Here is a 12,701-nt window from a genome sequence, read left to right as displayed (position 1 = left end):
TAGAAAAAAATAAAGATTCAATATTCATAATACTAATAACAAAATGTATTAACAATATAATATAATATATTTAAGAAACATTACAAACTACATTTAAATCTTAAAATGAAGATATCAATAAACACCCCTCTTACAAAACACATTAAAGAACAAACGGCATGAATCAGTGATTTTTAAATTCTAAACAAGTGGGGTCATGAATTGAACACCACTGAAAGCTCATCTACACATGCATACACAGGTGATGATGGTTATCCGCTCTTGTGTTCCAGGCCTCCACCCAAGCAGAAGAGAGAGATCCAGATGGCCATAAGGAAGAACCGAGAAACCAACGCAGTCCTGACACGTCTCAACAGTGAACTACAGCAACAGCTTAAGGTGCCCATTTATACTTACAGTTCACTCAAAACATTTACATTCTGTCATCATTTCTCACCTTCCTTGGCATTCCATGGTAGAAAGAAAGTCATATGGTTTGACATGAGGGTGCAGAGGATGACAGATTTTATTTTTGGGTGAACTATCCCTTTAATTTTTCTTCTCTTACACATGGCTAGTCCAAGAAGCCAAGACATTAATAAATAAATGGCGTCCATTGATGCCTAAAATTTTAGCAGTCTCATGTGATCGGATCTGGAGATTAAAGCTGTCTGTTCACATATGGTTAGTTTTCTAGATGGGCAGCACATACTATTTCCGACACCTCTAGCCAGAGTGGATCAAATATCTCTTCTAGTCTGGTATTGGACGCATGCCGCTCTTATATATAAACACAGGCAGCTAGTGTTTGCCTGAAGAGTTATTGAGTGACTGGAGTGACTGGTCTAGAGTTACAGTCCTCAAATCATTCAGAGATCCGCTCAACGAACACACACACATGCTGGCTTTCTGAAAATGCAAGGTTGGACTCTGGTTCAAGCAGTTGTCTTCTTTAAAATAGTGCATCCTACAGCAGCTGTTGTGTTTTAAATGAGGCTGAGATGTTTCTCGTGAGCATCAGAATTTGCTTGGAAATGCATTTTAGCACCGACAATGAGAACAGAAAGTAAGAGAGTAAGGGAAATGAAAAGCATAAGACGCTAGATTGCTGCAGATCAGGTTGCACTGCATGCTGGGAACTGTTAACCTGTGAACCACTGTATTCTGTGTTACGACTGTCACATCACAAAGATGTTTGTTTTCTAGTCTTTAGGTCCTAGTCCGAAACTCTCGTCCGAAATATTCACACGTTAAAAAATAAATACAACATGATGTGTCAATCACATTTACACACTGTCTCTTAAACCTTCGTCCATCATAAAAAAATTGAATCGGGTTCAGTTTACTGTGTTTATCATATCCATAGCAAGTATTTGGAGAGGTGTTTTGGCTATTAAGATGAAACTCTCCTTCCTCTCTAAGCATCTCAGGATTGGATTGACCCAATATTTCCTCTTTTTAAGAAGAGAGAGCACAATAAAATCATCCTCACTGATGGAAGAATTTTTAGTTTTTTTTTTAATTATTATTAATACATCAGATTCTGTGTGCAAGCTTTCTGTGTTTGACAAACACAAAAAAAAGAAAGAAAGAAAAAGAAACGCATTAAAGGTCCTTGCACACCGAGTGCAAAGTTTTTGTGCTAGTTTTGAGAACATTCTTGTTTCATTCAAATTTTTTCCTTTTATTTATTTTTACTTTTTACATTTATTTACTTAGCATACTGTAAATGATTAAATGTAAATATAAATGTAAACATTTATAGTAGATATAAAAATACAATTGTATTTTAAAGTTTTAAAATTTAATTAAGCACCTTTCTTTTATCAAAGTTTGCTTTGCTTTAAGGGTTAAACATGATTTAAATATAAATGACAAAATATATTTATATATAATCAGTCGTCTAGTGAAACTAAAGTGTGCGTTGCAACAAAAATATAGGATTTTTGCGAATGCATGAAGGTGTAGATTAATTTCATGAGAATTGGATTGTAAGATGTAATTGTTGTTAAAGATGCACCCATTTGTATTAAATTCAATCCTTTTTCAAAATAAATGAAAATTAAATCACTAAATCAGTTGTTTTAAATGTACCAAAGTCCTCAGAAAATGATCATTTACAGTATGAAAAATTTCGCTTTTGAGATTTGCTAAATATTACGTTTAACAATGTTATTCAATTATTAGTGTTTTAAATATGAACTTTTTAAGTGAGCTTTACATGGTGGGTAATATAAATGTAAAAAACAGGAAAAATGAGCATGCACAATAGAATATCCAATATATTGCCTCTAACTTTCTTAGTGGAAATGCACGAAGTCTTGTGAGCAATAGCACCATGTATGGAGTATCAAATTCACTGATACAACAAGAATCTGACATATGTTTCAAAAAGAAGTCAGACGACTGCAGATATTTGAGAAGACGCTCCTGATGGGTGTCAGATCCGACTGCGTGTCTTTGTCTGTCTGGATTGTTCCAGAAGATACGTGATATACTGGACTTTAATGACAAATGAGGACAAGTAGCAGTAAATGTTCCAGAAACATCAGTGAGTGTCAGACCAGCCGCTTTCATCCTTTTGTTTGATGTCATCTGAAGGTCGTGACCTCAGGTCATTCTGACCAGCATTCAGTGGCATTCCTCATATAACAGATGTCTCTGTGCTCAAAACATTTGTCAAATGAGGATCAGCTTATTAGTGTTAAACCAAGCAACGCTTGTAATATTGCTCATGTTTGAGATTTGCAACCACTCAAAACAACCACATAGCGGTCAGACCACTTCTGTTTTGGCTTGAGGTTTTTGACTGTGAAAGAGAGGAGGATTTCATACAGGCCTGAAGGAAATCGTGAAATGAAGTCGAGTTTAATTTAATCGAGTCAGCTCCGCTTTTCTCAGATCATCACAGCTTTGTTTCTTTGTCTTCTTCATAAGGTTGTGCATCGGGAGCGAGTTACTCTGGAATCCCAGCTGGAGTTACTGCGGCCCGTGGCGTCTACCTGACCCGACACGCGCTCGCCGTGCCTCTCTTTCTGTCTCTAACACTGTGAGGTGGCACAGGATACGCACTTTAAGTGACCAAACTCTTGGGACGCCACAAACACTGTGTCAGAAGCAGAGGAAGAGGATTCTACCTCCACGGGAGAATGTGAAGAATTCTAGGAAGTTTGTTCAGTCAAAAAACTCTCTTGGTTTAGTTGGTTTTGGGTTTGTGTTTGTGTGTTCCTGCCTGTTTTACAGCAGAATCATGCTAACACCGCTAACCGCTAGTTACACAGACTAATGCAAAAGAAAAGGTTCAGTATTTCACTTAATTCCAGGAAACTGGAAATCAGTTTATGGTTTATCCAATGGATCTGGTTCTATAACTGCACAAATGCATCGAGTAATGATTTAAACTGTTTTTTTTATGTTCCCATAATTTTATAAAACATGAATTTGTTTGAGGCTAATCCTGTTCTACCAAGAATAAGCTTATAAGGGTGAATATCATGAAAAAGTCAAGAAACATTTCACCCCAAAATCAGAAGAAAAACTGAATTAGAATTAGAATGTCTATATATATAATTATTATTTTATCTATTAAAATGAACATGTGTACGTGTATACGTGAACGTATAACATATATATGTGTATGTATGTGTGTGTGTTCAAATCAAATTATATATGTATATATATATATATATATATATATATATATATACATACATACAGTATATATTTTAATAATATTTAAATGTCTATATTTATGAGTATAATTCATTCTCATTCATATAATGTATATTCTAAAATAATATAATATATAAACAACATATTGTTCTGAAATATACTTGCATTATAAATACACACAGAGTATGCACACATATTCAAACTAAATATTTTGGATGCGATTAATAGTCATTTATCATTTGACAAGACTTAAAATATGTAATTATTTTATTTATGATTATATTGATAATTATTATAATAAATATTACATTTTTAATGCATATAGTAAAGCCTATTAAGATTTATGACAATTAAATCTATAATTTAATCATTAACTAAAGTCAGCACAACAAATAATATCCTCATCATAATAATATGTAATATTTGTTTTCCATTATAGTAATTATTAATAATACTTTGGTGATGAAAAAAAAAAAAAAAAACAAGCTCAATTTTCTTTGATAAAAATATAATTTATTTTCTCAGAACTTCAGTCATTTTTTCTTTTGGATTTGGGGTCAAAAAAAATCTCCCTTGACAGTTTTTGTGTGATTCGCCCGTGATGAACACTGTTGAAAAGTAAGTAAAACGTAGAATGATCATTATTTTATGTGCTGGGACAAAGAGTGTCGGATGTGTTGTAGAGACTCTTCAGATGTGAGTGTGTTTGTGTTCATGCATGAGATGAACGTTTACACTGAAGAGGCATTTATTTTTACACAGCTAGTTCTGACGGCATGTTGTATGTGAGTAGTTTGACAGTACAGGACTGTTTATGACTGGAATATTAGAATATGTAGACGTACCTGTTGAATGCCACACTAACCTCAGATCAATGAGGGTGATCCAGTGATTGTGCTTGTAATGGATTACAAAAACCATCCATCCATTTGTGCTTTTATTGCTTGTCCTATCTTAACTATTATTTCTAACTTTTCTGTAATTTCTTAAGCATTTATCAATATCCTAAAAATAATTTTTTGGGGGTAATAACAGTAATTATGAAATGTCAATTGTTGATTGTTTAAAAGAAATGCATCAAATGAAAACCAGCCACTGCAAAAAAACTAAGTATAAATGTCTGTATTTTTTTGTTCAAAAGTGTGCTAAATACTTTCCTATGCAAATCATATTGGTGATTTTGCGGGCCAAGCTTGTTGTGGGCCATGTTGTGTGTTTTTGATACTGATTGACTTTATCATGCACTGTGTTCTGATGCAGGAGTGTTCAGGAATATTCTGTTTGAGTGTATCAATAAACAGGGTGGAATTATGGGAGATTGTGATGGATGTGGTGTCTTGCCTTGCAAATTTTTAAAAACTGTTTGCTTGTCATTTTGGGTTAGTTTTTAAATGTTCATGATGCATATATGTAATTGTTGTTCGTTTTTACAAATTGTTGAAACTATTTTCTAGTGTGAAGGAATGCATGTTATAGACTTAACCTGAATGGAACCTTTTCCCGTCAGTTCATCTCTCTGGTTGTCTCATATGTGACTCGAGCATGAGGACCGTAGAGAATCAATTGTACAGTTGTGGTAAGTGGAGCGATGGCTCGTGACCTCTGACGACCCTCTTCTGTTTGTCTGGAGAGCTTGTTTCACTGCCTGATCTCGGGCTTTTCAGATTGATGGTTTGGAAATGCTCGTTTTCTTCAGCACGGACATTTGACATTTTCAGCATTTGTGATGTCACTATAAATGCTCAAAGACAACTGGGCACAACCTGCACATTTTTTTTTGTTTTTTTTATGTTCCTGTTTTAATGTCACTTAAATTATAATATGTTCATTAGGTGCTCAGGTATTTTCAAATATTATTTGTGCTCCGTTATTAATAATGGTATCTGATTAATATTGTAGAAACAACTGATAAATTTTTGTCATATTCTTTGAATAATGGAAAATTAATAATAATTTGATTATTATTATTATTATTTAAATCTTATCACGTATTTTTGAATGTAAGTCTATTACAGTGACCACAAAAATATTAAGCAACATTGATGATAATAAGTAATGTTTCTTGCGCAGCTAATCAGCATTTCAGAATGATATCAGTATATTACATCAGCAATGATGCTGAAAATTCAGCTTTCATCACAGGAATAAATTACATTTAAAAATATATTTAAATAATTAAAAAAAAAACAAATCAATGGATCAAATGGTTCCAATAACTCTTATACATGTTGTTACAAAATGTAGTTAAATATGTCCTGTTGCACATTTATACTTACACAAACCATCCTGAGAGTTGTTACATATGTGTAGTTACAGAAATATTACAGCTGTAGATACTACCAATGTGTACTTACACTGTGGTTACATACTACATACACATTTACTTAATATGTAAGTACACAGGTATTAGGGACAATTAATATAAACTGGGATCCTCACTTTTTTCCTTATTGGATCCCTTTAGGATTGATTCTGAATACCATTAGCATTCCAGCCAGGCATTTGAATTTGTTTAGATTCCAAACGGTTCTGATAACAACAATCAAATGCTCATATGTTAGTCCAGATAATCAACAGAATTCCAGCTATTGATCTAAACACATTTAGTCAAATATTTCTTTCAGGGGTTTAAATGTAAAATAGCATGCGCGATGTATACTTGTAAATGTTGGGATCGGATGCTGTTGAGAGGTAATCATGTGAACACTGAATCTGACCTCATTGCCTGATAGCACGTCATTGTTCTGTCCATCATGTGCCACAGCAGTGGAATGAAGGCCAAACAACAGGACAATAGAGAGTGACATGCTTATACAAACATATGACATAAACCTCATCCTGGGCCTCATGTCCTGCCAGTCTGGAACAGTCCACAGTGTATTTGACAATTAAACCACCCATTTAAGCCCACCGGCAACTATAGTTGCCACAGTTAATAGTTGTCATTTTCCTTTTGTTAGTATTTTTTTTGAGTTATCCATGTTTTATTTCTCAATGACATGCAAGAAAACAACCAAATAAAGGATAAAAAAAGGTATTAACTTCGTTCTTGTCACATGGGGCTGTCAACTTCCATGAAGCATGGCGAAGGCAAACCCTCCCAAAGAAATTACTACTAAGTATTACTAATAAGTATTTTATGCATTAAAAAAGAGAGAAACCTCACTGGCACACTTTTCAGACGTAATTCAGAAAAATAAGTTTGAAATGTTAAAATAATAGATCTTGTGTTGACTCCATGGGCTCCCATTCAAAGTCCAAGTGGTTATACTTTACAATATTGTTTAATAAGTTACTATACATTATGCATCAAGTATAATGAACATCTTGGTTACGTACATAAACCTCATTCTCTGCTGGAGGGCCCCAAACATCTCTGACTTTACGAGAAAGTGCCAATGAAATTTGGCGAGTGGATCTTGCGTTTCTGAACCACTCCCTGAGCATATGAGTATAAATAGGCGACAGGTGCATCCACTCGTCAGGTTTTACACTGAAGAGCCGCGAGCTTGTCACTGGCCGCCTGCGATGGTCGAGGTTGTGACATGGGGAAATAATATCTCCATTTCCTCCATCAGGGAACGAGGGTTACGTATGTAACCGAGACATTCCCTGTCTGTTGCTCACGAGTTATGTTGTGATGACATTAGTGGTCCATGGAAAGCATCACAACCTGAACCCCGTCACAACCCTATGCCATCGCAAATGTTAACAAGCAGCTGCGTGTTAGACAAATGCCGCGCAAAGGACGTAATCTTCCCACTGACCCAGCGCAAATGAATTGGCCTTGGTACCCGCAGAGACCAGAGGGGAGTATAACACTGCTGGTGATAGCCAAGCCGCTGTTGCTTTCACCACAGTCATTTCTTAACAGAAAGGATTTCGACCTTCAGTAAAAGATTTGCTTCAAATCTGTTCTATTTGTTGTTACAGCTCGGCAGTAACAGTGGGGAAGCGAGCCTTCCGGAGAAGGGCGCTATGGAAGCCACATCATACCCACAGGGAGGTATCATGTGAAGACACTGAATGGACTGACCCAGGACTGGGGCAGTATTACTGTACATATGGAACGGGTCTCTGATGCCGGTTCTACCTGAGAGTAGGGATGGAATGACTGCCAGCAGAGACTGACAGAATCGGTCAAAGGGAAGACACCTAGCCAAGTACAGGGGCTGACCGGAGATCTGGGCAAGCTAACACCGATACTGGGCCTGGCGTCAGACTGCTCCGCACAGTCTGACTGCTGAGGGTGCTGGAGGATACTCAACCAGGATTCGGCATACAGGGGACTTACTGGAGGAGGAAAAAGAGTGGGTGAGGGGGAATGGCGCAGCAAGCGTGACACCGGCCAGCTCTTCCCGCCACTTAACTGTTACCCAACACACGGGAAGAAACTGCCTCAACGTGGAGATGCACGCAAAAGTGTTCGGTGTCGCCCAGCCTGCAGCGCTACAGATGCCTTAGTTTAAACTATTTCATCAAACAGTATATTTAAAAATATAGTTATAAATACATTAACTTATTAATAAATATAAAATAATACTATATTTAACCAAAATAAAAATATATTAATAAAATATATTTATACATTTATAAACTCTAGATTAATAACTAACAATGAAACTTTAGAAATATTGTATTATTAAAAATAAATATCAATAAAATAAATGAACAACAGTGTGTGTATGTATATAGATAGATAGATTAAATTAAATAAAAATATTAAAATATAAATATATAAAAAAGAATGATTATATAAATACATACATGCATACAAAAACACTACAACAGTGAGTTAACAATGCACAGTTTTGTATTTATAAGTTACAGTGACCCAAAATTAATAAAACATATATTAAAATATTTTTATTAATATAATAATAAATAAAAAACAAATAGAAAACAATGAACAATAATATATTTCTATTTATAAATTAACATTAACCTAGATTAAAAAATGCTGTAAAAAAATGTAAAAAAAAAAAAGAAAGAAAAAAGTTTTCAATGAAAATGTACTGTTTAAATGTAAATGATTTGGACTGTATTGTGAAGTTTTACCCTAGTTCTTGCTCCTTGTTCTGGATGCACTTCAAATGTTGCCTAAATACTTTAAATAACGCCTAAAAATCAATGCATTTTAGATAATAAAGAATATCAAAGCAAATTGCATTTACAACCCGAATTCCGGAAAAGTTGGGACGTTTTTTAAATTTGAATAAAATGAAAACTAAAAGACTTTCAAATCACATGAGCCCAGGGGCGGACTGGCCATCTGGAGCACCGGGACTTTTCCCGGTGGGCCGCTAGCCAATGTGGGCCGGCCCACCCGGTACACAAATATATATATATATATATATATATATATATATATATATATATTTTTTTTTTTTTTTTTTTTTTTAATTAACGGAAATCATAATATTACATCTCTTTTCTACGCAAATGGATGAGTGAGTCGATCGCGCAGCCAACAAGCGCGTTTTCGTCTAATTTAGAGAGAGACAGATTCATCTGGTACAGCGAATTTCTCTGAGCAGCAGGCCACTGTATACGTTCACTTAAAACATAACCGACTGTGTTTACGAGAATACTTGCAGAGACAATTATTTTGAAATAATTGTGTGTGTATTTGTTCATTCAGAAGTTAGGATACCCAAAAGATGAATTAATTCTTTGTACGCGCATTGTCTGAAATGCTGCTCACAGCGCGTGCTTTGAACGAGTGCGCGCAAGCTTCGAACGCGCGCAAATTGTTTAAAAAAGTTGAATCAGCGAGATTTAGAAACAAGTGAGAACGATCAACTACGATACATTTCACCCCTCCAAGCGAGTGAACAACGCGAATTTTAAATCGCTATTCACGATAGCCCGTCGGGAAGAGCAGTGATACATTTTGGAGCCCGACTGCAAAACACAATAGCCCCTGGACGTCGGGCTAGCGATTTTGCGAGCCCTGCACCTCAGATCTATCCAGTTTGTGAACCACTGGTTTCCACAATGTTTTCGTTAAACAAAATAAATGATTATTTTAAAAGATTTACTCAAGAGAATAATCTGTTCACGAATCGGATCATGAACTTATATTACCGCATATTCATGCATCTGTTAATTGAATGCAAAGTGTGAGTTCTAGGAGAATGTTTGTCTCGTGATGAACATGTATCGCTCACTAGGAGTCGCTAAATGAACAGCTGCAGCACGCAGGTTATCTTTTTTTTTTTTTTTTCAATGGAGGATCAGTTGCCCTATTGGTTAAAATCCCCAAACAGTATACTTAAATATCAAATAAATAAATTACATCAAAACAGGGGCGTTTGCGTTTTGATGTGGTGGGCTGCTGTGGGCCAGAAAGTCCAGGGCCACTTTTTGGTCCCAGTCCGCCCCTGCATGAGCCAATATTTTATTCACAATAGAACATAGATAACATAGCAAATGTTTAAAATGAGAAAGTTTACAATTTTATGCACAAAATGAGCTCATTTCAATTTTGATTTCTGCTACAGGTCTCAAAATAGTTGGGACGGGGCATGTTTACCATGGTGTAGCATCTCCTTTTCTTTTCAAAACAGTTTGAAGACGTCTGGGCATTGAGGCTATGAGTTGCTGGAGTTTTGCTGTTGGAATTTGGTCCCATTCTTGCCTTATATAGATTTCCAGCTGCTGAAGAGTTCGTGGTCGTCTTTGACTTATTTTTCGTTTAATGATGCGCCAAATGTTCTCTATAGGTGAAAGATCTGGACTGCAGGCAGGCCAGGTTAGCACCCGGATTCTTCTACGACGAAGCCATTTTGTTGTAATAGCTGCAGTATGTGGTTTTGCATTGTCCTGCTGAAATAAACAAGGCCTTCCCTGAAATAGACGTTGTTTGGAGGGAAGCATATGTTGCTCTAAAACCTTTATATACCTTTCAGCATTCACAGAGCCTTCCAAAACATGCAAGCTGCCCATACCTTGTGCCCCATACCATCAGAGATGCTGGCTTTTGAACTGAACGCTGATAACATGCTGGAAGGTCTCCCTCCTCTTTAGCCCGGAGGACACGGCGTCCGTGATTTCCAACAAGAATGTCAAATTTGGACTCGTCTGACCATAAAACACTATTCCACTTTGAAATAGTCCATTTTAAATGAGCCTTGGCCCACAGGACACGCCGGCGCTTCTGGACCATGTTCACATATGGCTTCCTTTTTGCATGATAGAGCTTTAGTTGGCATCTGCTGATGGCACGGCGGATTGTGTTTACCGACAGTGGTTTCTGAAAGTATTCCTGGGCCCATTTAGTAATGTCATTGACACAATCATGCCGATGAGTGATGCAGTGTCGTCTGAGAGCCCGAAGACCACGGGCATCCAATAAAGGTCTCCGGCCTTGTCCCTTACGCACAGAGATTTCTCCAGTTTCTCTGAATCTTTTGATGATGTTATGCACTGTAGATGATGAGATTTGCAAAGCCTTTGCAATTTGACGTTGAGGAACATTGTTTTTAAAGTTTTCCACAATTTTTTTACGCAGTCTTTCACAGATTGGAGAGCCTCTGCCCATCTTTACTTCTGAGAGACTCTGCTTCTCTAAGACAAATCTTTTATAGCTAATCATGTTACAGACCTGATATCAATTAACTTAATTAATCACTAGTTGTTCTCCCAGCTGAATCTTTTCAAAACTGCTTGCTTTTTTAGCCATTTGTTGCCCCCGTGCCAACTTTTTTGAGACCTGTAGCAGGCATTAAATTTTAAATGAGCTAATTAAGTGGATAAAAGTGTAAAGTTTCTCAGTTTAAACATTTGCTACGTTATCTATGTTCTATTGTGAATAAAATATTGGCTCATGTGATTTGAAATTCCTTTAGTTTTCATTTTATTAAAATTTAAAAAACGTCCCAACTTTTCCGGAATTCGGGTTGTATTTTAAAGGAAGCGAAAAGGACGACGTTGTGAACTGTTGAACTACACCTGTGACTGAACACCTGTGTGAACTTGAGCAGATCTGACTTCATACATCCATGTGAGAGAGATCCAGGACGAATGAGCACAGCTTATTTTGGGGACATGGAGAGAGTGGGAGTCTCAGCCGCTTGACCTCTGACCTCCACACTGCCTGTGTCTTTGTGAGACCGGCACAGCTGCCACCAGTGAGTGTGTTTCTATATCTGTCTGTTAACGTGTGTAAGAGTCCGTGTGTATGTGTCTAAATATGTCGCTCTGCTAAAACGACGTCTCATCTGTGACGCTTTACCCTGTGGTTTCACCGCGAGAAAGCTCATTCAGATACATCCAGAAGGCTTTGTTTTACATTGTTCACAGAAAAAAAGAGCATCAATAATGAATGACAAAGGCAAGCAGAGAGAAAATACAGAGACGGAGCTAGAAAGAGAAACAGAGCTGAACTGGGTTTGAACTCATTTATAGATTTGTATCCTGACAGAATGAAGCCAAACACTCATGTGACCCAAATCTGGCTGTATTGATGTGTTTGTTTGTGATGGCTGATGGGGCTCTGCATGGTTCAATATTCAATATGACTTCGTACTTCAGAAAAAAAATGAGCTGAAGTCATTGAATTTAAAAAACAAAATATCAAAGCAACTACTCTAGGGTCTTCTCACATTTTTCTCACTGTATTTAAATGAGTTGGTGTTTTAAAGAAGTATGTGTTCATTTGCAACACTACATCTATTGTTTTAGCATTTCTTTTTATTTTTCTGAATTTTTTTTTTTTTTTTATAAATGCTTTTACATAATATAATAAATAATAAATGCAACTGTGTATTACACTGCATTACATTATACACTACTTACAGTAGTGTATAAATTTGTACTTTTGAAATGGATATTTGGCATACATAAGAAGTGCAGCCTTCTGAATTTCAATACAGTTACTGTCATCCAAACTGTTGCCATAGTTTATATCAGGTAATATTAACAGCATGAATAATATTAACAACATGGCTTAGCATTTTGATTATCTTGTTTATGAACAATGACACAAGGACTTTTCATTCTGGTGGCACTGATATATTCACTGGCATAAATATTTACTTTTGATAGAT

The 12,701-nt window shown here is 36.2% G+C and overlaps 1 protein-coding gene across 3 annotated transcripts in view; it reads left to right on the top strand.

Moving 5' to 3' along the window:
• The window catches only part of reps2 (RALBP1 associated Eps domain containing 2), a 37,601-nt gene extending 33,946 nt beyond the window's left edge, over positions 1 to 3,655 (top strand). For 2 of the 3 annotated variants that reach the window (XM_059528339.1, XM_059528338.1), the window contains exons 18-19: positions 273 to 378; positions 2,917 to 3,654. In XM_059528339.1, the coding sequence (XP_059384322.1) occupies positions 273 to 378; positions 2,917 to 2,985 (175 nt within the window). In that variant the 3' untranslated portion in view covers positions 2,986 to 3,654. Of the gene's footprint in view, positions 1 to 272; positions 379 to 2,916 lie in introns of all 3 variants that reach the window. The other variant, XM_059528340.1, reaches the window with a different exon arrangement.
• The last annotated feature ends 9,046 nt before the right edge of the window (positions 3,656 to 12,701 follow it).

This window comes from Carassius carassius, chromosome 37 (assembly GCF_963082965.1).
Source record: "Carassius carassius chromosome 37, fCarCar2.1, whole genome shotgun sequence".
Classification (NCBI taxonomy): Eukaryota; Metazoa; Chordata; class Actinopteri; order Cypriniformes; family Cyprinidae; genus Carassius; species Carassius carassius.
The sequence above is the reverse complement of the archived record's forward strand: the minus strand, read 5'-3'. Positions and strand labels throughout refer to the sequence as shown.